This window comes from Bos grunniens, chromosome 3 (genome assembly GCF_055505025.1).
Source record: "Bos grunniens cultivar Pamir isolate PY7600 chromosome 3, Bosgru_T2T1.0, whole genome shotgun sequence".
NCBI lineage: Eukaryota > Metazoa > Chordata > Mammalia > Artiodactyla > Bovidae > Bos > Bos grunniens.
Window position 1 is genome coordinate 39401240 of NC_141167.1, and position 23160 is coordinate 39424399.

General features: G+C 38.0%; 1 protein-coding gene across 28 annotated transcripts in view; it reads right to left on the reverse strand.

The window, feature by feature from the left end:
* The window catches only part of ITGB3BP (integrin subunit beta 3 binding protein), a 106857-nt gene that overhangs the window by 77957 nt on the left and 5740 nt on the right, over positions 1 to 23160 (reverse strand). For 22 of the 28 annotated variants that reach the window (XR_015160182.1, XR_015160180.1, XR_015160176.1 and 19 more), the window contains exon 2: positions 8153 to 8195. Coding sequence is in view for 9 of the 28 variants with exons in the window: in XM_086390342.1 (XP_086246468.1) it covers positions 8153 to 8195 (43 nt within the window). In the remaining 19 variants the exon portion in view is untranslated. Of the gene's footprint in view, positions 1 to 8152; positions 8196 to 20543; positions 21805 to 23160 lie in introns of those variants that run through there. The other 6 variants (XR_015160194.1, XR_015160177.1, XR_015160193.1 and 3 more) reach the window with 1 other exon arrangement.

Genomic DNA, 23160 nt, shown 5'->3' on the forward strand with positions numbered 1-23160 from the left:
ACAGCCCACCAGGACTGAATCATGGAGAAATGGAAAACTGGAACACATTAAAAGCAAGAAAACAGATTAGATTAATTCAGAATACTTGTGAAAAAAAAACTGTAACGCCAGAGAGCTTCACTGGTGAATTCTACCAGCATTTAAAGAAGTGACATTAATTCTTCTCAAATTCTATAAAAAAGCAGGGAACACTTTCTAACTCATTCTATGAGACCAGCATTACTCTGATAGCAAAACCAGATGAATACCTTAAAAGAAAACTATAGCCCAATCTCTGCAACAGAGAGAACAAAGTTGGAAGACTCATATTTCTTAATTTCAAATTTATAGTAATTAAAAAACTTTTTATTTTGAAACACAGCATGGTGGTGGCATAAGGTCAGATGTGTAGACAAATGGAATAGACTTGAGAGTCCAGAAATAAATTCATATATTGCCGGGGTCCAGCCCCGGTTGATCCAGGGAATTCGAAGCGTGGACGGCGTCGGCGAGGATCAGGATACAATAGCTTCAATTAGATATTAATTAAAGATGTAAAGAGTAATAGAATGAGGATAGCTCAGTAGGAAGATTCAGTGGAGAAAAGAGGCTGAGTAGCTTGGTTTACGCGGGAGACCAATAAAACTTCAAGACAAGAAGCTTGCACCACTTATGTAGGCCGCAGGCATCCTTCTGTTCTCCCGAAGGAGAGGAGATACTGAGGCCTCCCCGGTCGGATCTTAGAAGCCCAGGCAAAATTAGTAAGCGTGGCGGGTTCTGCGCTCCAGATGGAGACTCAGCCAGAGTGTAAGAGAGAGCGCGACATGGGGAGACCAGTATTTTGAGAAACTGATCCCAATTCTTTATTTTCCATGGTCTACTTTTATACACTGAGATGTTATGCAAAAGTCACGTGGGGTCAGCAGTCCTGACTTTTATCAAAGTCAGGTGCTTCATACAAATGTATACAGAGGTCTTAGGGGTGTTACATCATCTTCTGGCCAGGGGGCCTGCTGACAATTTATGACCCTCTCCTTGTGACAGCGGTCAGTCAACAAGGACACTTATTTCTCCAGGGGTGATTATTCTTAAAACAGACGCCACCCAAATAAAGTTACATTCCTATAGGGTGAGGGTGTAGTGGGTTTTAGTTAAGGAAAGAATTTACTTAGCCTAAGGTCTAACGTGATTAATATCAAAGGTTAATACTTATTTCTTCTATATATTCATTAATGTGTGTAAGGGCAGGGGATGTGGAGACTTAGCAACAAACATTGGCTCAACAAATGAAAAACCCTTCACCAATACAATTTCTAATCAGCCCATTATACTTATACTAATAGTTTTCTAACTTTTCTAAGGAACCTGTTTTTAGAAGGTTTAAAGCATCTCGTGCCTCTCACAGTTGGGAGGCTGTGAGCAATCACATGTGGCCGGACAAGCCTGTCAGGCAGTTTGTAGGTTTGTAGAGTTTGAGGAGTTTGTAGGTTGAAACACTCCTATCACGCCCAGGAATTATTATTAACATGAGCTCTAAGTTAACTCCTTCTCCAAAAGAGGTGGTGGGGGACAGCCCCCCGTAAAGTCAGAGGTGTAGGTGAGAGCACAAAGTAGCAAAGTAGGCAGGTTCTGGTTATGGGGGTAGATGCTCGAGGATTTCCAGGGGTACTCCTGAGGCTCGATCCTGCCTTTGCTTATGTCGAGCCTCCTTCCTCATGACCTTTGCCACGGGCGGAGTACCTCACGCCGGCCCCCAACAATATATTTATAGTCAACTAATCTTCAATAAGAGTTCTAAGGCCATTCAATGGGGGAAGTAATAGCTTTTTAACAAACATTGCTAGGACAAATGAACTACATGCCCCTAATATCACACCATGTCAAAAATGAACTCTATTATCTATTAGATTTTTAACATATGTGCTAAACACTATAAAGCTCCTAGAAAGAAATATAGTGGAAGTTGGCATTACTATAGGTTGCACAAGCCATCAAAGAAAAAAATAAGTTGGACTTCATCAAAATTTTAAACTTTTGTGTATCAAAGGAGTCTATCAAGAAAGACAATCCACAGAACTGATGAAAGTACGTGCAAATCATATATCTGATAAGGTAACAGTGTTGAGAATATATAAAGAATTCTTACAACTCAACAGTAAAAAGACAACCCAATTAAAAAATGGGCAAAGATTTGAAGATATTTCACCAAAGAAAATATACAGATGGCCAATTAGCACAGGAAAAGATGTTCAATATTACCAGGGAAATGCAAATGAAAACCACAACAGGATATGACTTCACACCCAGTAGGATGGCTAGAATCAAAAAGTCAGATAATAAGAAATGTTGAGGAGGATGTGGATAAACTGGAACCCTTACATACTGTTAGTGGGGATGTAAAATGCTGTAGAAAAGACTTTAGCAATTTTGTAAAAAGTTAGAATCACCATATGACTCAACAATTCCACCCCAGGTATATAAGAAAACTGAAAACACATTCATACAAAATGCTGTACAAGAATGTTATATACAGTATTTGTAATAGTAATGAAGTGGAAACAACTCAAAGGTCCTTCAGCTGTATGTGTGTGCTACGTCGCTTCAGTCATGTCTGACTCTTCGCAACCCTATAGACCAAAGCCTGCCAGGCTCCTCTGTCTGAGATTCTCCAGGCAGGAATACTGAAGTGGGTTGCCATGCTTTCCTCCAGGGGATCTTCCCAACCCAGAGATAGAACCTGTGTCTCCTGCATTGGCAGGGGGTTTCTTCACCACTAGCAGCACTGAAGAATGCAAGCCCATTCTTCAGCTGAGGAACAGAAAAACAAAAGGTGATATACCCATACAAAAGAATAAGATTGAGCCATAAAAAGGAATGAAGTACTGTTCATGTGATAAACCTTGGATAAAACTTGAAAATGTTATGCTAAATGAAAGAAGTCAGTCACCAAAGGCCACATATTGTATGATTCCATTTATATAATATGGCCAGAATAGGCAAATCCACAGAAACAGCAAATAAATTAGTAGTTGCCAGGGAATGAGAGGAGGAGGGAATTGAAACTAACTGCTAATAGGTATGGATTTGTTTTTGGGGTGGTGGAAATGTTCTGAAATCAGATAGTGATGATGACTGCACAATGTAATGAGTACATAATAAATCACTGGTGTATACTTTTAAATTATGAATTTTACATTATATGTGAATAAAAAATGCTAAAATTTAAAAGAATTGAACTGTCAAAAGGTATATGAGATAATTGGGAGAATGTGAGCAAAGATGTCCACTTAAGGAATTAATGTTAATTTTCATAGAGATTTTTTTTGCAGAGATCATAGCAGAGGTGGAAGTGGGGTATAATACTATTATACCTTTTTTAAAGTCTATCTTTTAAAAATAATTACTGGAGTATTTATGGATGATATGGATGATGTTTGAGATTTGCTTCAAATAATCTAGTACAGGGGATACTGAAGTATGCATTGGAGCATATATGAAACAATATTAGCCTTGTGTTGATACTTACTGAAGCTGTACAGTAGGCAGCTCATTCTCTATAATCAGAATTCTCCAAAACCAAAAGGCAAAAAAGGGATCAGTATTTGGTAACTGTAGTGAAATAAGGAACTATAAAATAATCATCAATGAATTAAAAAAAACATTAAAAGATTGAGAATTTTACTATGGGTGAATCAGGCTGGCAACACTTGAAACCAAGACCACTTTGTACTTGTGGAAGTGATGCAACAGGAAATACAAAGACTACCTATGAGGCATTCTTAGCAAAAATATGAACCAGAATCTAATCAAGCCTCTAGCTTTAATGACATTTTATATGAAATGTGAAGAAATGTGAATTGTGAAATAGAGAAATGTGAATAGAGAAATCACTTTTCTAAAGAATACAAGAAAACAATAAACTCTAGAATGTGAAATACACTTATGGAAAAAATATTTCAGTTTTTTTCCAAAAGATAAATTATAAGAAAAAGAGTGAGATTAAAAAAAAAAAAAAGTGAGATTTTAAAAGATTTTAAAAGACTTGGTGCAAAAAAAAGACTTATGATACATAAAAACCATTACAATGTGGAAATCTTGTTTGGATCCTGATTTTAATAAAAAAGGACATTTTAAAACAACCATAGAAATGTGAATATGGACTGGGTAAAAGATATTATTAAGGAGTTACTTCTTATTTTATAAGTTATGATAGTGGCACTATAGTTATGAAAGAAGTCATTATCTGTTAAAAATTCATACTGAAGAATATTCTAATGAAATAACATGTGTGAGATTTGTAAAATTCCAGGGAAAAATATACAGATACATACACACATATGTAAATATATACATACATATATAAAGATAGTTGAAGCAAAAATAGCAAAATGTTAATACTTTCGGAAGATGGGTGATGGTTACATGGTACTTCATTGTATTATTGTCTCTACTTTAGTGTATGTTCAAAAATTTACGTAATAAAAAGGTAAGGAAAAAAGCAGGGGAAGAGGAGGGAAGGAGAGGAGAAAGGAGCAGACATGAGCCAGACCAATAAGTGAGCCTACAGAATGTGAGCTGTCATATTTTCTAAAGCCCTGAAATCCAATGTTCTTTCTAATTTCAGGAGTCAGGAAAAGTTTTGTCTCAGAGAGATGAGATAATGGGAATAATCAGACTTAGGAGTATCCTACTAATGGTAATGCAGTAATTTCGACTGGGTATGCATGTCCCAATCAGCAAACTTCCCCTAAATCTGCACTGCCATTCCTCTGGCAGAATGCCTATTAAGTTGGCCTTTGCCGGGAGAAATATCAATAACCTCAGATATGCAGATGACACCACCCTTATGGCAGAAAGTGAAGAGGAACTCAAAAGCCTCTTGATGAAAGTGAAAGTGGAGAGTGAAAAAGTTGGCTTAAAGCTCAACATTCAGAAAACAAAGATCATGGCATCCGGTCCCATCACTTCACGGGAAATAGATGGGGAAACAGTGGAAACAGTGTCAGACTTTATTTTTCTGGGTTCCAAAATCACTACAGATGGTGCCTGCAGCCATGAAATTAAAAGACACTTACTCCTTGGAAGGGAAGTTATGACCAACCTAGATAGCATATTCAAAAGCAGAGACATTACTTTGCCAACAAAGGTTCGTCTAGTCAAGGCTATGGTTTTTCCTGTGGTCATGTATGGATGTGAGAGCTGGACTGTGAAGAAGGCTGAGCGCCGAAGAATTGATGTTTTTGAACTGTGGTGTTGGAGAAGACTCTTGAGAGTCCCTTGGACTGCAAGGAGATCCAACCAGTCCGTTCTGCAGGAGATCAGCCCTGGGATTTCTTTGGAAGGAATGATGTTAAAGCTGAAACTCCAGTACTTTGGCCACCTCATGCGAAGAGTTGACTCATTGGAAAAGACTCTGATGCTGGGAGGGATTGGGGGCAGGAGGAGAAAGGGACGACAGAGGATGAGATGGCTGGATGGCATCCCTGACTCAATGGACGTGAGTCTGGGTGAACTCTGGGAGTTGGTGATGGACAGGGAGGCCTGGCGTGCTGCGATTCATGGGGTCGCAAACAGTCGGACACGACTGAGCGACTGATCTGATCTGATCTGGTAGGAAGTATGCTCCTTCCCTTCCCATCTGCAGCATCTGTTCTCCAGTTCCTTCTCTGAGGTAGCCTGAAAGAGATTAGCTCAAGCTGGCTAGGTATATGAGCAGGTTACAGCTGTCCCTACAAATTCATCTGAACTGCCACTGGTAGTTATTTGTAATGAATAATTTTCAAATTACTTGTAATAAATAATTCAACTTTGTCTTTGAAAATTCATCTAAAAACAGTGTTTGAAGGGTAATAACTTGAGCAACCCCAATACTGTAGGTGTTGAGAAATCAAAATCTTTATCACTCCTCACTACCCTCAACAATTTGGGAGGACTAGCAAATAGTGGTACTTATAGTATACACACTATATATGAAATGGAGGATCACAGGGGATGAGCCATACCTCAGTTTCTCCTATTAGGGGAATCATAAGGAAAATTACTTTTGCAGACTTGCCCTAACATCATGGAGCATTATCTTCATGAAGGTCCATAGCCACATTGGGAACACTGGGATTTGCTAGTTCCAAACATCTCTGGGAGAGCAAACACTAGATGTTTAAGATGAACAGACTACACTTCAACCAACTAGGATTTAAGAGCCATCTCCTTTCCTTCAATACCACAGTTGTCTTCTTTCAGCATCATGCTGGTAAGGCAAAATGAGCACAAAGTTTCTACAAGTTCCTCTGTAGCTTCAAAGCAATTAGGTGCTTATAGGTCAGAGAAGGCAATGGCACCCCACTCCAGTACTCTTGCCTGGAAAATCCCATGGATGGAAGAGCCTGGTGGGCTGCAGTCCATGGGGTCGCTAAGAGTCAGGCATGACTGAGCGACTTCCCTTTCACTTTTCACCTTCATTCATTGGAGAAGGAAATGGCAACCCACTCCAGTGTTCTTGCCTGAAGAATCCCAGGGACGGGGGAGCCTGGCAGGCTGCCATCTATGGGGTTGCATGGAGTCGGACATGACTGAATCGACGTCGTGGTAGTAGTAGTAGACGACTTATAGGTGATGTTTTAAATGTCTGATTTTCCTTTGCATGGGCTAAGGCAGCCTCAGTGGAATCACTGGCATATAGGTAGATTCTTGGGAACCAGGCTGCTTCAGGGCTAATTACTGGAGTAGACAGATGCATAAATATAGCTAAGGAGAGAAGCCTAGATGTAGCGCCAGAGCAAAAGTTGTGAGATCTAAGACAGAGCTGCAAATAAATGATGAGGCAAAAGTACAAAAGCTGAAAATATCAGAAATAATAATAAATATTAGAAATAGGTTAGAAAATAGAAATGTTGAAGGCCCTAGCTAGGATTTAAGGAATCTGCATTTAGCAGTCGGTGGCCATGTGGTACTGTCAACTGGTTTAAAGGTACAGAACTGGGCCAAACATAACAATGTATTTTTCTAATACAGGATATTCACTGTTTCACTGGCTACCTTGATACATCCTAATCTGGAAAGAAATTAGATAGAAAGCTATCCATGACAACTGTACTTTATGAAAAGGATGAATTCCTAAATGGCCATTCTCTTTCATTCAAATGGTGTTACCACCTCCCAAAGAACAGTCTTGGGGCAGAGAAGAACTGTATTTCATTTCAAGCTGGACTACTCATCTACCAAAACACCATTCTGACCAAAGAAACAGATGCAAAATTACAGTCACAGCTGCATTCTGTACCGAACAAGTTGGATAATGGTGTTTTAAATTGCTAATTACACCGCTAATGATTTTTTTAGTGGCAATGCAGTATTTTGCCACCTTTGTTTAAATTTTTTAGAAAAGCATCTAGGAAGTTTTAAAAATGGTAAATTGTTGAATACCAGTCTTCTGAAGAGAAATTCCATACAAAACCCATTTGTTGAAATGGCATTCTCATATGGGATCTCATATAGGAGCCCATTTATTGACTAGCTATTTATTTTAATTTACTTTCTCACCAATTTATTTGCATTTAAAATTACTAAGGCCATAAGTATGCTAGTATTAGTGTTTGTATCTAGATCCACTGTTGGTATGAAAAGATAATAAACAGATACTAAACTAGCATATGTCATGATATGCTGGTATTGGGAATGTGCTACGACAAGATTTATAAAATGTTACAGCAACAGTACAATTTTATTCTTATTGTGATAACCATGGTGAAAGTTATTACAGTGCTAGTATTTTATGTTTAATCATGTCAGTGAGGTGAGGGGGTAGGTACCTTTTTGATATAAAAATGTTGTTAATGTTTTATTTCAATTTAGCAGATTACAGAATGTAGATTAAAGCACTGTCACTGTTCCATTTTTATTTATCTGCATTTAAGTTGCAAAGCATTTTTTTCTACTAAATTACTTCATTAAGGCTTCTAAATAATTTGTCGCTTAAATAAAAATATCAAGCCTGCAAGGAATTTCCATATATTACAAACTTTATATGTAGAAAAAGGTGTGCCAATAACAATTATGTCACAGGAGTTTCTGATACTTCTTACATTTAGTATAAGAGAAAATTAGCTGTTAAAAAAATAAAAATACAATCTTATTATGTTATCATGCAACTACAAATTCACAAGTAAATACTTACATCTGCTTTTAACATACCATCCAATTTCAGTGATCTTTTAACACTGCAAACAAAATATTTAAAGACATCTTAGATTTAATATGCTTCAAATAGCCAAGTATTTAAGAGTAATCTGTATAAACAAAGATTCCATTTTAAGTTACTTTCACCAACTAAAGTAGAATACCTATGAAGAAAGCAATTTTCACAATGAGGAAACTGTTTAATAGCATATATCAAGATGAAATCATAATTAAATATTTAAATGGATTTTCATATATGAGTTGTATATATATGCACTATCATACAATTCAAACATTAAAGTTATATAATAAAATAATCTTAGTAAAAAATTAGTATCTTTGTGTGTTTTAAAATATCACTAACGAAAAATTATAGACAAGAGCAAAATCATTTACATACCTTCAATGGAGATGTTGAAAGCATTTTATTTGCAAAAATAATACACTAGATATTAAAATAAAGGTATGAGCAAGGTGAAAAAGTTTTACACATTATTCTAGCTTTAAACATGATTCAGTGCAACCAGACTATGACTAAACTGAGGAACAGATGCTCTATGTCTTTATAAGTCCCCAATCCATAAGAAACTACTTTTTTGTCTCCTTCACTATACTGATTCAGGAACATGCCAGGCTCTCTCTGTGCAAAATCTGTTCTGCTAAACTGGATGCCCAGCTGTTGGTGACAAAGCTTAGAAAGGAAAGCTGAATATTTATAATACTTTATTTCGTACAGCTGTCTTCTAAAGAGCAGTCATCAACATTTTATTGAAAGCAGACTAAATGCTCAAAGGAGAAAAAGGTCAATATAAATTAAAACTAGTTTTCCCAGTGACAAACGCAGCATTAAAAGTATCTTCCTAATCTCCAAGAAAAAGTAATTAAATTACTTAAAATATTAGAGAATTTGAGCATAAAGAAAAAAATTTATTATAGCTTATATTACAGAAAACAAAAAAAATCATAGATCCTAAAAAATGACTATTCATAAATAACTGACTACTGAATTTCGAACAAGTGACAGGAGCAAAAATAGAAGAAATAGACAATTTATAAAAATTATTCAGCAATAAATGTTAAATACAAAAGTTTATCTAGAATAGTTCATTTAATTTTGCTATTATATTTACATTAGCCTAACATATAACATTATTTCTTAAGATTAACTAAATTGGTTTGAAGAATTACTCATATCTTTTAGAAGTCCACTTGAAATCAATTTAATGTGAATTCTCAATAAAGCAAGTGAACAGAGGCTTTTAGTTTTTAGAAAACTAAATAAAAATGGCATTTAATTCAAAAAAATACACATATTTAGTTTTGGAATATATATTACCCTATTCAGGTGTGTGAGACGTTTTTGTATTTATAAAACTTCAAAGTGAAAGTGAAAATGAAAGTTGCTCAGTTGTGTCTAACTCTTTGCGATCCCATGGACTACACAGTCTGTGGAATTCTCCAGGCCAGAATACTGGAGTGGGTAGCCTTTCCCTTTTCTAGGGGATCTTCCCAACCCAGGGATCAAACCCAGGTCCCTGGCATTGCAGGCAGATTCTTTACCAGCTGAGCCACAAGGGAAGCCCATAAAACTTCAAAAGTAGAAATCAAAAACTAAAAGTACACAGTACAGTTTTAGCCTTTGTTTTTACATGCTGTTAAGATGCAATACGACTTTTCAGAAGTAAACAAACCCCACCCTGACATTAACTGCTCAAAATACTATATTGCTTTATGAGTGATGGCTAACTCTTAGAAAACTAAATGCTTGTATTTAAAAGGTTTCTAGTTAGGTCTGACATTGATCTAAGAAGAAGCCCAAGGAGATATATGATAGTAAATAAGAAAGTAATTTGAGTTAGACTGTTATCTTCCCCTCTCTTCAGTGAAAATCTAAAAACATGGTTTATTGTGGGTAACGTGGTTTTCAGATAATTCAGGCATCTAATGACCAAAAGCTGGTAATATTTACAAAAATCATAAAGACATTTACCAGACAAGACTAGGAGGGACCTAAGAGATTATTTGGTTCATCCAATAGGGAAGACTTGGTGTGATTTATCCACTATCACACAATCTCAGGGAAACTCAGATTTCACATCCCAATAAATCCTTGTTGAATTGAGGGGGAGGTGCTAAAGAAGAGGTAAAGAAGAGCAAACTACTAGAGGAATTTATGAACATCTATTTTTACCATTCTGTTAGAACTGGGCCCAGTGTCAAGATATAAATTATCAAATTAAGCACCCACTAAATGCTTTTACCTTTTTGAAAAAACAACCAACAGTAGCACAAACATGAGATGATGTTAAATGGATTAGGACTGTGTTAACAGAAACAGAAAGAGATGGATGAAATGCACAAAGGATAGGCAAAACTTGATTACATGTTTATATATACAAATATTTTCCGAAAGTATTTATTCATCTGCTACCAGTATTAATTAGCAATTAAAAGTGATCTATCTCTGGTAGTTCTATAAAGTAATAAATAAGTATCTCTTGTGGTTACTACCTTGGTTTTAAAAAAATTTAAGTCACTCAGTCGTGTCCGACTCTTTGTGACCCCACGGACTATACGGGCCACAGAATTCTCCAGGCCACAACACTGGAGTGGATAGCCTTTCCCTTCTCCAGGGGATCTTCCCAATCCAGGGATTGAACCCAGGTCTCCCACATTGTAGGCAGATTCTTCACCAGCTGAGCCACAAGGGAAGCCAAAGAATACTGGAGTGGGTAGCCTATCCCTTCTTCAGCAGATCTTTCCAATCTAGGAATTGAACCTGGTTTTATCAGGGCTTCCTTGATAGCTCAGTTGGTAAAGAATCTGCCTGCAATGCAGGAGACCCCAGTTTGATTCCTGGGTTGGGAAGATCCCCTGGAGAAGGGAAAGGCTACCCACTCCAGTATTCTGGCCTAGAGAATTCCATGGACTGTATAGTCGCAAAGAGTCAGACATGACAGAGTGACTTTCACTGGTTTTAAAAAAGGGGCATGTCAAAACAGGCAAAGAACTCAAATAGACATTTCTCTGAAAAAGATATACAAGTGGGTGGAAAACACAAGAAATGATGCTCAACATCAATAATATTAGGGAAATGCAAATCAGAACCACAAGATAACACCACAAGTCATTAGGATGATTACTATCAACCCCACCCCACCCCCCCAAAACCCCTAGAAAACAGGGGTTTGCCAGGATGCAGAACTGGAACTCTTATGCTGATAGGACTGTAAAATGGTACAGCTGCTATAGAAATAGTTTGGCAGTTCCTCAAAAAATTAAACATAGAATTAACATATAATCCAGCAATCCCAATTCTGAACATATACCCTAAAGAACTAAAAGCAGGGACACATCTGTACATTCGTGTTCATAACAGCATCACTGACAACAGCCAAAAGCTGAAAGCAGTGCAAGTGTCTGTGGACAGAGGAATATGTAAAACAAATTTGGCATATATATATATATATCTGTGTGTGAATACACACAATCACACACACACCACACACAAGGGAATATTATTCAGCCTTAAAGGGAAAGAAATTCCACATGCTACAACACGGATGAACCTTGAAGACATTATGCTAGTGAAAAAGCCAATCAAAAAGGGACAAATACTATATAATTCCATTCAAGTGAGGTGCTTAAAGTAGTCAATTCATAAAGATAGAAAATAGAAAGGTAGTCACCAGGGGCTGGGAGGAGAGGTGAATAGGGAGTTACTGTTCAACAGACAGAAAATCTCAGTTCTGCAAGATAAAAAAAAGTTTTGGAAATGAATGATGGTGACAGTTATACAACTATGTGAATGTACAGTTGATCCTTGAACAACATGAGTTTGAACTGCGAGGATCCACCTATACTTGAGCTTTATTTTTCCAACAAATACGTACTGTAGTACTACACAAACCATAGCTGGTTGAATCCGTGGATGTGGAACAAGGGATACGCAATGCTGATTGTAAAGCTATAAGTGAACTGTAACTGGTGTCCTTAATCCCCAAATAACTCAAGGGTTACCTATACTTAAATGCCACAGAACTACACTTTAACTAAGTCATGTCTGACTCTTTTGTGAGCACATGAACTGTAGCCTCCCAGGCCCATCTGTCCATAGTACTTCCCAGGCAAGGATACTGGAGTGGGTTGACATCTCCTTCTCAAGTATAGTCTCAACTCAGGGACTGAATATGTGTCTCCTGCATTGGCAGGCAGATTCTTTACCACTGAGTCTCCAGGGAAGCCTCACTATATACTAATTACATCCCACCTATTATTTCCTAATTACACCCCTCTTATGGGTAACTTTAAATTCTACAGGTTTTCTTCATTTCCACCTTAACCCATATCTACACCTATGCCCACAATTTGAATGTAAGTCCAGCTTTAGGTGTCCTAGGTTTAGATTCACTGGGATCAAAATTCTGTTTGCTACCAGCACTACTGCTGGTGAGGATTTAAGAAAGATAAAGAATATGGTTTTATATCAACAGGCAGAGAGTAACTGTATAGAATTAGCCATATTACTCTTTAAGACCATCTTCCACTATTTTATTTAGCTTACCACATGGTAATATCCTGACTAGGATTCTCTAACTCATCAGAGGGCTTCTCTGCTAGTTCAGTAGTAAAGCATCTGCCTTCCAATGCAGGAGACACGGATTGGATCACTGATTCAGGAAGAGCCCGTGGAGAAGGAAATAGTAATTCACTCCAGTATTCTTGCCTGGAAAATCTCATGAACAGAGGAGCCTGGTAGGCTACAGTCCATGAGGGCACAAAGAATCAGACATGACTTGGCAAATGAATAACAATTCATCAGAACAGAACAAATGCATGAGTTTTAGTATACAACATTACTAATAGCAGTTACAATATTTTTTTAAAAAGTTGTTCTAGAAAAAAATAAACTATCATTTGATTTTTAATTAAGAACCAGGAATGATACTTCAAAGACTCATGAAGCTACATGAGTTAAGGTTCCCTTACAGGACTTTCTCTTTTTTAACATTAAACAAATATATTGCTTAATGGATTATTATAAGGCAACCACACTTGTAACCATCACTGAACAAATAGAAGTTTGCCATCTGTCTATGGCCATACCACCCTGAATGCACCCAATCTCATCTGACCTCAGAAGCTAATCAGGGTCCGAGCTGGTTAGAACTTGGATGGGAGATGTGTTTCATCTACCCCCACCTCCTGCCAAACCTTTCTTTTGTCCCATCCTGTTCAGCCTTTTTTTTCCCTCATAAGTAACCACAATTGTGACTAACAGTTATCCATCATCCCTTACAGGACTTTTAAAACATTGGATTAAATATGATTTGAGTAGCAGAGCTGAGGCTAAGTGTGTGTATGTGTGGGGAGGAGATAAAATTAGTAAGGCAGATAAGACTCAGGGAGCCTTGATGTTATGCCAAATTCTTTCTCTAAGGTTGGGCAAATCACATAATCTCACTAAGCTTCATAAAGTTGATAGTAATACTGGCCTGTAAACCAGTAAGACATTTCTGATGGATATAAAAATATCATTTGGTATACCGTGCTTCCATTTACTCCTCTCTATAATGGAGATATTACTGCCAGCTACAACTACATGAAGAGTGTTTAGAAGATTATGCAATATGCTTATGAGACCCTTAGAAATCCTTTGACTAAAGGCAATGGCCAAATTCACATCCCATGTGACTCTTAAAGATATAAATTAAGAAATCTAAAATGATGTTTTTCATTCTACATATGGGGATAAGCAAAGAAGGAATAAGAATCTCCCATCTCTTTTGCATTCTCCCTTTCACTCAAGTTTATGCTCTTTTGTGTTCAACATTCACAGAGGTCATATAATAATTCACTATCACAGTATGGGTAAGTGGGACTATCACTCCAATGCACACAGAAATATGGTTACCACATGAAAGTAACTGATGATTAATCTTGCTATTCTTAATGATAAAACTGGCCCAAACCATGACCAGTTATTGGGCAACATGTTTATGGTGTCAAAAGTTTCTCTATCAAAAGACTGATAGAGAACTGGGCTTCCCCAAATAGCTCACAGGGTAAAGAATCTGCCCGCAATGAGGAGACACAGGAGACACGAGTTTGATCCTTGCGTTGGGAAAATCTCCTGGAGAAGAAAAATGGCAACCTGCTCCAGTATTCTTTCCTGAAAAATTGCATGGACAGAGGAGCCTGGAGGGCTATAGTGCAAAGGGTCAAAAAGAGTCATGTATGACTGAGCGACTAAGCACACAACCATGTCGGTTTGTATCTAAAGCAGTCTCTTTATGTGGATTTGTATCTTATCAGTTCTGGAAAAATCTAAGCCATAATCTCTCCAAATACTGGTTCTCCTTGATTCTACCTTTCTGCGAATCCCTCTAGAAGAAATCTTAGATTTTCTATTCCATTTTTAATATGTCTAAACATCTATTTCTTATCATTAATCTCTATGCTACTTTTTGCACAGTTTCTTCAGGTCAATCTTCTAGTTTACAATTCTTTCTTTAATTGCGTTTAATTTACTGTTTAACCCATCCATTAGCATTTTTAAATGTTTATTTCTATTTATTTGTATATGGCTACACTGGGTCTCCATTGATGCTCACGGACTTTCTCTAGTTGTGGCAAGAGGGCTTCTCATTGCAGTGGCTTCTCTTGTTACAGAGCAAGTTAAAAAACAATTTGATGAGTAGTTTGAGGGGTAATTTAATTTTTATATATTTTAAAGTTAAAAACATTCTAAGTTATCTGTACCAGAAACCTGCAGTACAGCACACGGAGCTCAGCTTGATGCTCTACTATAATGCCAAGTGGGTAGGACGGACTGGGGGTGGGTGGGAGGCCCAAGAGGGATTCGAATATGTATACACAGAGCTGATTTACTTTGTTGTATGTACAACAGGAACCAACATAGTATTGTAAAACAACTATGAAAGTGGAAGTTGTTAGTCATGTCTGACTCTGTGACCCAGTGGACTGTAGCCTGCCAGGCTTCTCCGTCCATGGGATTTTCCAGGCAGAATATTGGAGTGGCCTGCCATTTCCTTCTCCAGGGGATCTTTCCAACCCAGGGACTGAACTTGGGTCTCCCGCACTGCAGGCAGACTAGAAAGAAGGGAATCATCTAATCCAATCAAGTCCATATAATCTAATGCTATAGACCTAAGCACTCAAAAAAAAAAAAAAAAAAAAAAATTAGGAATAAGTTTTTGTTATCCTTGACCCAGACTTTAATACTTATTACATTTTGTCCCAGTTGCTTTACCATTCTCTATATAAACAAACACGAATATATACATATACAATACAATTTTTTTTTTTTTTATGATCTACTGAAAATGTTAGAGACCCTGTATCAGTTCAGTTCAGTTCAGTCGCTCAGTCATGTCCGACTTTTTGCAACCCCATGAATCACAGCACGCCAGGCCTCCCTGTCCATCACCAACTCCCGGAGTTCACTCAGACTCATGTCCATTGAGTCAGGGATGCCATCCAGGTATCTCATCCTCTGTCATCCCCTTCTCCTCCTGCCCCCAATCCCTCCCAGCATCAGAGTCCTTTCCAGTAAGTCAACTCTTCACATGAGGTGGACAAAGTACTAGAGTTTCAGCTTTAGCATCATTCCTTCCAAAGAAATCCCAGGGCTGATCTTCAGAATGGACTGGTTGGATTTCCTTGCAGTCCAAGGGACTCTCAAGAGTCTTCTCCAACACCACACTTCAAAAGCATCAATTCTTCAGCACTCAGCCTTCTTCACAGTCCAACTCTCACATCCATACATGACCACAGGAAAAACCATAGCCTTGACTAGATGAACCTTTGTTGGCAAAGTAATGTCTCTGCTTTTGAATATGCTATCTAGGTTGGTCATAACTTTCCTTCCAAGGAGTAAGCGTCTTTTAATTTCATGGCTGCAGTCACCATCTGCAGTGATTTTGGAGCCCCAAAAAATAAAGTCTGACACTGTTTCCCCATCTACTTCCCATGAAGTGATGGGACCGGATGCCATGATCTTCGTTTTCTGAATGTTGAGCTTTAAGCCAACTTTTTCACTCTCCTCTTTCACTTTCATCAAGAGGCTTTTGAGTTCCTCTTCACTTTCTGCCATAAGGGTGGTGTCATTTGCATATCTGAGATTATTGATATTTCTCCTGGCAATCTTGAGATCCTGTATAACTTTATCCAAAAATATTTCTGTGTGTTTTTCTAAGAACAAGAATATTCTCTTACATAATCACAATACAACCAACAAAGTCAGGAAATTTCTTTGATTGAAATACAATTAATTTCAATAACTGAACAATAATTCAACAATTGAAATACATTAATTTCAGATACACAACAAAATGATTCAATGTATGTATATACTGTGAAATGATCATCATAGTAAGTCTAGTTAAAATCCATCACCACACTCATTTATAATTGTTTTTCTTGTGATGAAAACTTTGAGGGCTACTCTCTTCAGTTCAGTTTACTCACTCAGGTGTGTCCAACTTGGCGACTCCATGGACTGCAGAACACCAGGCTTCCCTGTCCATCATCAACCCAGGGAGCTTCAGTTCAGTTCAGTCGCTCAGTCAGATCCAACTCTTTGTGACCCCATGGATTGCGCACACCAGGCCTCCCTATCTGTCACCAACTCACGGAGTTTACTCAAATTCAGGTCCATTGAGTCAGTAATATCATCCAACCATCTCATCCTCTGTCATCCCCTTCTCCTCTTGCCTTCAATCTTTCCCAGCATCAGGGTCTTTTCAAATGAGTCAGCTCTCCACATCAGGTGGCCAAAGTATTGGAGTTTCAGCTTCAACACCAGTCCCTCCAATGAACACCTAGGACTGATATCCTTAGGATGGACTGGTTGGATCTCCTTGCAGTCCAAGGGACTCTCAAGAGTCTTCTCCAACACCACAGTTCAAAAGCATCAATTCTTCTGCGCTCAGCTTTCTTTATAGTCCAACTCTCATATCCATACATGACTACTGGAAAAATCATAGCCTTGACTAGATGGACCTTTGTTAGCAAAGTAATGTCTCTGCTTTTTTATATGCTGTCTAGGTTGCTCGTAACTTTTCTTCCAAGGAATAAGTGTCTTTTAATTTCTTGGCTGCAGTCACCATTAGCAGTGATTTTGGAGCCCAAAAAATAAAGTCTGTCACTGTTTCCACTATTTCCCCATCTATTTGCCATGAAGTGATGGGACTGGATGCCATGATCTTTGTTTTCTGAATGTTGAGCTTTAAGCCAACTTTTTCACTCTCCTTTTTCACTTTCATCAAGAGGCTCTTTGGTTCTTCACTTTCTACCGTAAGGATGGTGTCATCTGCATATCTGAGGTTATTGATATTTCCCCCAGCAATCTTGATTCCAGTTTGTGCTTCATTCAGCCTGGCATTTTGCATGATGTACTCTGCATTTAAGTTAAATAAGCAGGGTGACAATATGCAGCCTTGACATCCTCCTTTCCCAATTTGGAACCAGTCTGTTGTTCCACATCTGTTTCTAACTGTTGCTTCTTGACCTGCATACAGATTTCTCAGGAGGCAGTTAAGGTGGTCTGGTATTCCCATCTCTTGAAGAATTTCCCACAGTCTGCTGTGATCCACACAGTCAAAGGCTTTGGCATAGTCAATAAAGCAGATGTTTTTCTGGAACTCTCCTGCTTTTTTGATGATCCAGTGGATGCTAGCAATTTTATCTTTGGCTCCTCTGCCTTTTCTAAATTCAGCTTGAACATCTAGAAGTTCTCAGTTCACATACTGTTGAAGCCTGGATTGGAGAATTTGGAGTGTTACTTTGCTAGCATGTGAGATAACTGCAACTGTGTGGTAGTTGGAACTTTCTTTGATATTGACTTTCTTTGGGATTGGAATGAAAACTGATCTTTTCCAGTCCTGTGACCACTGCTGAGTTTTCCAAACTTGCTGGCATATTGAGTGGAACACTTTAACAGCATCATCTTTTAGGATTTGAAACAGCTCAACTGAAACTCCATTATCTCCACTAGCTTTGTTTGTAGTGATGTTTCCTAAGGCCCAATCGACTTCGCTTTCTAAGGCCCACTTGACTACTCTCTTAGTAACTTTCAAACATACAATATAGTATTATTAACTATAGTAACCACACTGTACATTACCTTCCCAGTACCTAATGTATTTCATAACTAGAAGTCTGTACCTTTTGACCACCTTCCTTCAATTCTTCCCTCCCTATCCCCCATCTCTAGTAAACACAAGTCTTACCTCTTTTTCCATGAGTTTGTTCTTTTTAAAGATTCTGAATATAACTGAGATTATATGGTATTAACCTTTCTTTTTGATATTTTGTCTAGCATAAGGCCTCAAGATGCCATCCATATTGCAAGTGGCAGGATTTTCTTTTTCGTTATGGTTGAATAATATATATATATACACACACTCATATAATACTCACACATATATACACACACCAGATTTTCTTTATCCATTCAACCACTGGTGGATACTTGGCTATTGTAAATAATGCTGTAATGAACATGTACGTGTATCTTTCTGGGTTAGTGTTTTGATTTCCTTCAGAAAAACACTCAGAAATGGAGTTGCTGGATCACATAGGAGTTCTATATTTTGAGGAAACTCCTTATTGCTTTCCATAGTGGCTGCACCAATTTAGATTCCCACTAGGAGTGCCCAGGATCCCCTTTCTCCACATTCTCACCAGCACCTGTTATCTCTTATCTTTCTGATAAGAGCCATTCTATTAGGTGTGAGGTGATATCTTATTGTGGTTTTGCTTTCCATTTTAATTAGTGATGCTGAACACCTTTTCATGTACCTGCTGGCCACCTGTATGTCTTCTCCAGAAAAAATGTTTCCTCAGATCCTCTGCCCATTTTTTAATCTGATTGGTTTTCTTTTTTTTTTTTTTTTTCCAGGGCGTGGCCTGCATCGGCCCTTCCGCTGAGGAGCGGCCCTTAACGTAGGCTTGGTCTGGGCTGGGCTGGCGGGAGAGGGCCTTTAAAAAACGACCTCTCTGGAACTGATTGGTTTTCATTTTCTTTTTTTGCTATTGAGTTGTAGGAGTTCTTTGTATATTTTGGATTTTAATCCCTTATCAGATACATAATATGCAAATACTTTCTCCCATTCTGCAAATTGCCTTTTCATTTTGTTGATGAAGAAGATTTTTCTGTGCAGAAACTTTTTATTTTGATGTTGTCCCACTTATTTTTCTGTTAATGCCTTTGCTTGCAGTGTCAGATCCAAAAGATCATTGCCAAGACCAATGTTATGGAGTTTATGGCCTATGTTTTCTTCAAGAGTTTTATGATCCTAGGTATTACCTTCAAGTCTTAAATTTTGAGTTGATTCTACATTCATGAAAAAGAATACATCAGCCAGCAATTTTCTTACAATTCTTTTTTGTACTTTGGTTTCTGATGGGGGTGGTATCTGTGTTACTAGGATTAAATGAGTTGAGATATATATATATAGCTTTAAATCTAGTCGATATTCTCAATCTTTTCATTGGTGTCTTTACTGCACTTAGATTTAATGGAATTATTTTACAGTTGGGTCTACATTTTGCTACCTGTTTTCTGTCTCTTGTTTCTTCCCTCTGATCTTCCTTTGCTGCCTTCTTTTGATTAGATATTTTTAATATACCACTTCAATTCTTCTACTGTTTTTTTTTACTTTTTGGTTATGTATTATCTTTCTTTGTAATTTTTATTAGTTACTTTGGGAACTATAACATACCTTTTTAACACATCACAGTTCATTTAGAGTTAATACAACTTTACAAAAATGTAAGACTCTTACAGTGTTACTGTCCACTCACTCTGTCCTTTGTGTTATACTGTTAAACATACAAACGTTATAAAACTCACAATAAGTATTATTATTCTTGCTTTAAACACTTGCGTCTATTCAAGAAGTTATAAGCAAAAAATATATACAGTTGACCCTTGAATAACATGGGTTTGAACTGTACTAGTCTACTTATACAGATTTTTTTCAATAAATATACAGTGTACCCTCCATATTAATGGGTTTCACATCTGTGGTCAAGATTTTCACCCATGGTTGGTTGAATCTGTGGACAGAAAACCCTTGGATACACAGGGCCAACCATTTCCATTTTACTAAGCCATTTTATATAAGGGACTTGAGCATACACAGATGTGGGTACATGTGGGGCTTCCTGGAATCAATCTCCTTTATCAAGGAATATAAAGCATATTTTAATGTTCTCTCAGAGAAACTCACCGATTTTCATGATATGTCATCAGAATGGACCCCACAGAAATACTGTTTAACATAGTTTCCTCCAATACTAAAAGTATTCCAACTATAACCTTAACTCAGTCGACAGCTTGGAACAGAATAAAATTAACTCACAGGAACAGATGGAATGTCCTTGTCTGAATTAGTATAACGCTGCTGCTGCTGCTGCTAAGTTGCTTCAGTCGTGTCCGACTCTGTGCGACCCCACAGACAGCAGCCCACCAGGCTCCTCCGTCCCTGGGATTCTCCAGGCAAGAAAACTGGAGTGGGTTGTCATTTCCTTCTCCAATGCATGAAAGTGAAAAGTGAAAGTGAAGTCACTCAGTCGTGTCCGACTCTTAGCGACCCTATGGACTGCAGCCTACCAGGCTCCGCCGTCCATGGGCTTTTCCAGGCAAGAGTACTGGAGTGGGGTGCCATTGCCTTCTCCGAATTAGTATAATAATCCACAGTAATTAGAAAAACTAAGCAAGTAATACCAGGAATCTTTAAAAAGGAAAAGATATAATGGGGCAGGGGAAGCACTTAAAAGGAGATTTGATTATTTATAGGAAGAGCTATTACAAAACTATGTTTGACTTTAAAGTGTAAGTGTTAGTCACTCAGTCATGTCTGACTGTTTGTGATCCCATGGACTGTAGCCCGCCACGGTCCTTTGTCAATGAAATTCTCCAGGAAAGAATACTGGAGTAGGTTGCTGTCTCCTTCTCCAGTTCTCCTGTAAGGGGAAATTAGAATTGGATGCCTCAAGTCCAAGGGAGGCCCCTGGGCATGTTCATTATCAGAGTGTGCCTCTCCTTGTAAAGCGCTTCTGACTGCCAGACTGTTTGTGAGCCACTCAGGGGCCATTGCTCTTTTAATCTTAACGTATCTAATGTGTACTCCAAAGATCTTTCCTTTGGGACAGAAGGAAATATTTCCCATTTTCATCTGTCCCAAAGATGAAATGACTTTTAGTATTATGCAAATAATAATCTGACTTTTAGTATTATGCAAATTATGGAAAATTCTGAAAGAGATGGGAATATCAGACCACCTGATCTGCCTCTTGAGAAACCTATATGCAGGTCAGGAAGCAACAGTCAGAACTGGACATGGAACAACAGACTGGTTCCAAATAGGAAAAGGAGTACGTCAAGGCTGTATATTGTCACCCTGCTTATTTAACTTATATGCAGAGTACATCAAGAGAAATGCTGGGATGGGGGAAGCACAAGCTGGAATCAAGATTGCCGGGAGAAATATCAATAACCTCAGAGATGCAGATGACACCACTCTTATGGCAGAAAGTGAAGAAGAACTAAAGAGCCTCTTGAGGAAAGAGAAGAGTGAAAAAGTTGGCTTAAATTCAGAAAACTAAGATCATGGCATCCGGTCCCATCACTTCATGGCAAATAGATGGGGAAACAGTGGAAGCAGTGTCAGACTTTATTTTTCTGGGCTCCAAAATCACTGTGGATGGTGATTGCAGTCATGAAATTAAAAGACGCTTGCTCCTTGAAAGGATAATTATGAGCAACCTAGACAGCATATAAAAAAGCAGAGACATTACATTGCCAACAAAGGTCCATCTAGTCAAGGCTATGGTTTTTCCAGTAGTCATGTATGGATGTGGAGTTGGACTATAAAGAAATGAGCGCTGAAGAATTGATGCTTTTGAACTGTGGTGTTGGAGAAGACTCTTGAGGGTCCCTTGGACTGCAAGGAGATCCAACCAGTCCATCCTAAAGGAGATCAGTCCTGGGTGTTCATTGGAGGGACTGATGTTGAAGCTGAAACCCCAATACTTCGGCCACCTGGTGTGGAGAGGTGACTCATTTGACAAGACGCTGATGCTGGGAAAGATTGAGGGCAGGAGGAAAAAGGGAAGACAGAGGGTGAGACGGTTGGATGGTATCACCGACACAATGGACATGGGTTTGGGTGGATTCCAGGAGTTGGTGATGGACAGGGAGGCCTGGTGTACTGTGGTTCATGGGGTTGCAAAAAGTCGGACACGACTGAGCAACTGAACTGATTATGCAAATATAAACACGGTTTGAAATTTGGCTACAAAAGATGAAATCTCTTTAAAGCAGCAACTTAATCATTCAATTACTATTTATTGAATAACTATACTAATCCATGAGATCAATGAGTAACAACGTAAGTGTCACAGTTGGTAAAGTAGCAGAACCAAGATTCAAACCCTGGTTTGTCTTACTTCAAAGTCTTCAAATCCAAAAATTAAAAAAAATTAAGGTTGCAACCTAGATGGAGAAATAATGATGACACTAATTTTATAATGTACACAGGAGAGAAGCAAAGTTGAAAGGGATGATGATTAGCCTAATGGAATCAGGAACAGCATTTATCCAATGCATTAGTTTTCCCAACTCCAAGATAGCATCTGCTTTATATGACCAAAGAGAAGGCGGAGAAAACTATAGTTATTGAGACTATAATTCAAGATAATTTCTAAATCTTTAAAAAACATTTTGAGTAGTATTTGACACTAAAGAATACATATAGAATGATTAGTTTATGAAGCATAATGTGAAAATAAACACCCATAAACTCACCACACAACTTAAGAACTAGACCATTACCAATATGGATGGGTACACCTATATGTGCTTTCTCTAATCCGTCTGCTTTCCCCAGAAAGGCTATCATTAAACTAAATTTTGTATTTATCATTCCTCTGTTTTTCTTCCATAAATAAACTTATTATAAACATACAGAATCCTCA